The 2,515-nt window shown below is 47.3% G+C and overlaps 1 protein-coding gene across 1 annotated transcript; it reads right to left on the reverse strand.

Moving 5' to 3' along the window:
- Positions 1–1,599: 1,599 nt before the first annotated feature.
- LOC120227655 (zinc finger protein 490-like) lies at positions 1,600–2,352 on the reverse strand. Its single transcript, XM_039225723.1, has one exon. It carries the CDS (start codon positions 2,350–2,352, stop codon positions 1,600–1,602), a length of 753 nt encoding a protein of 250 aa, XP_039081654.1.
- Positions 2,353–2,515: the final 163 nt, after the last annotated feature.

Raw genomic sequence — 2,515 nt, forward strand, 5'->3', positions numbered from 1 at the left:
TCATTCAGAAGCTTCTGCCGGAGTCCAGCTCCAGCTGGTACAGGGGTCCCTGAAGGATGGACGGTGTTGGCGAGAATGATGGGAGACCTCCGTGATTCTAATCACCTGCCAGGCATCTCTGTCCTGTCGGTTTGGGGGTCTTTACTTATAGTTCAAACGATAACATGACATCAGAAGATAGAATTTTTACAGGGGCTAATTATTTGTGAGGAGATGCTTTGATCAGCAGAAGGTGTACAGAAACAGGCTTTACAAAAGTATTCTTGCAGAACCTCCCCCATATTCTTGAGGTCAGTCTCCCACATTAAGATACTGACAAACTTCTCATTTTGTGTGGGTAAGGCCTTTAGGTGATTTTTAACCACAAGAGGAAGAATGTATATTAGGCTTGTTCCTAAGTTGCTTGAGCGAGTCTTTTCTTTGATGCTGAATGTGCAAGCACCATGGGTGGTTTGGAATATTACGAGGTCTGGTCAGTACCTGCAGGCTCCTTTCCAACATGAGCCAGTAGTCTCAGGAGATACCAGTTTCACTTCTGCAGGAGCTGTGCAAACGCTGCCATTTCCTCCCTGTGATTGCGTCATGCAGCGAGGCTGGTGCGGCTCCCAGCAAGGTTCTGCCCAGATCTATGGGACGCTGCAAGGTCTTACCAGAGTCCTTACATACAAAGGCTTCTATCCACTGTGCAGCGTCACGTGTTCTTGAAGGGAGCGGTGGCATGTGAAGGTCTCTCCCCAGGATGTTTCTTCATGTGAACTCGGAGAGAGGAGGAGAACCTGTACGCCTTCCCACACCTCTGACCTTCATAAGCTTTAATCGCACTGGGTGTTTTCAATGAACTTGAACATTTTGCAGCTGACTGAAAGCTTTCCCACACTCCATACACTCAAAAGGTATCTCCCCCGTGTGAGTCCTCATATGCGCTCCCAGGTTTGAAGGAGATGTGAAGGCTTTCCCACAGTGCTGACACTTGCAGGGTTTTGCCCCAGTGCGTGTCCATGCATGTATTCGCAGGTCTCTGTGATACCTGAAGGCTTTGCCACACCCCTCACATTCACAGGGTTTCACTCCATAGCGTGTGGTCATGTGACATTGAAAAGGTGGGTGCTTCCTGACAGCTTCCCCACATTCCTTACATTCCAAGTGTCAGTCCCCTGAATGTCTTCTCGCAGTATGTAGGGTGAGGGCGTGGTGTCGAATGAAGGTTTTTCCACAGTGCTGACATTTATGGGGTCTCTCCCCGGTATGCGTTCTCACATGTTCTCGCAGGCATGAGTTATACCTGAAGGTTTTCCCACACTCCTGACATTCATAGCGTTTCTCCCCAGTGTGTGTTGTCACATGGTCTCGCAAATTTCCACGATATCTAAAGATTTTCCCACATTGCTAACATTAATAAGGTCTTTCCCCAGAGTGTATCCGCATATGGATTCACAGGTTTATCTGATCCCGGAAGGCTCTGCCACACTGCTTACATTCATAGGGTTTCACTGTACTGTGAGTGGTCATGTGACGTTTAAGTTGATGAATCGTCTGGAAAGACTTCCCACATTCCTTACATTCATAGGGTCTTTCTCCAGTGTGTGTCATCATATGCGCTCACAGGTTTGAAGGAGATGTGAAGGCTTTCCCACAGTGCTGACACTTACAGGGTTTTGCCCCAGTGTGTGTCTTCGCATGTATTTGCAGGTCTCCGTGATACCTGAAGGCTTTGCCACACTCCTCACATTCATAGGGTTTCATTACATTGTGTGTAGTCATGTGATATTGAAAAGATCGGTGCTTCCTGAAAGTTTCCCCACACTCCTTACATTCCAAGTGTCCATCCCCTGAGTGTCTTCTCGCAGTATGTAGTGAAAGGGTGTGGTGTCGAATGAAAGCTTTTCCACAGTGCTGACATTTATAGGGTCTCTCCCCGGTGTGATTCCTCACATGTTCTCGCAGACATGAGTTATACCTGAAGGTTTTCCCACATTCCTGACATTTGTAGGGTTTCTCCCCAGTGTGTGTCGTCACATGTTCCCACAGATTTCCACGATGTCTAAACGCTTTCCCACATTGCTGACATTCATATGGTCTTTCCCCAGTGTGTGTCCGCGTATGAACTCGCAAGACTGTGTGATCCCGGAAGGCTCTGCCACACTGCTTACATTCATAGGGATTCACTGTACTGTGACTGATCATGTGACGTTTAATATGATGATGAGTCCGGAAAGATTTCCCACATTCCTTACATTCATAGGGTCTTTCTCCAGTGTGTATCCTCAAATGTATTTGGAGGTCTGAGTGATGCTTGAAGCCTTTGCCACACTCCTGACATTCATAGGGTTTCACTACATTGTGTGTAGTCATGTGACGTTCAAACTGTAGATGCTTACTGAAAGTTTCCCCACACTCCTTACATTTCAAGTGTCTGTCCCCTGTGTGACTTCTCTCATGTACTAGAAAGGAGTGCTGACCAGGGAAGGCTTTCCCACACAGGTGACATTTATAGAGTTTCTCCCCAGCGTGTGTC

Source organism: Hyaena hyaena, unplaced genomic scaffold (genome assembly GCF_003009895.1).
Source record: "Hyaena hyaena isolate Hyena2069 unplaced genomic scaffold, ASM300989v1 scaffold_2684, whole genome shotgun sequence".
NCBI classification, from domain to species: Eukaryota; Metazoa; Chordata; class Mammalia; order Carnivora; family Hyaenidae; genus Hyaena; species Hyaena hyaena.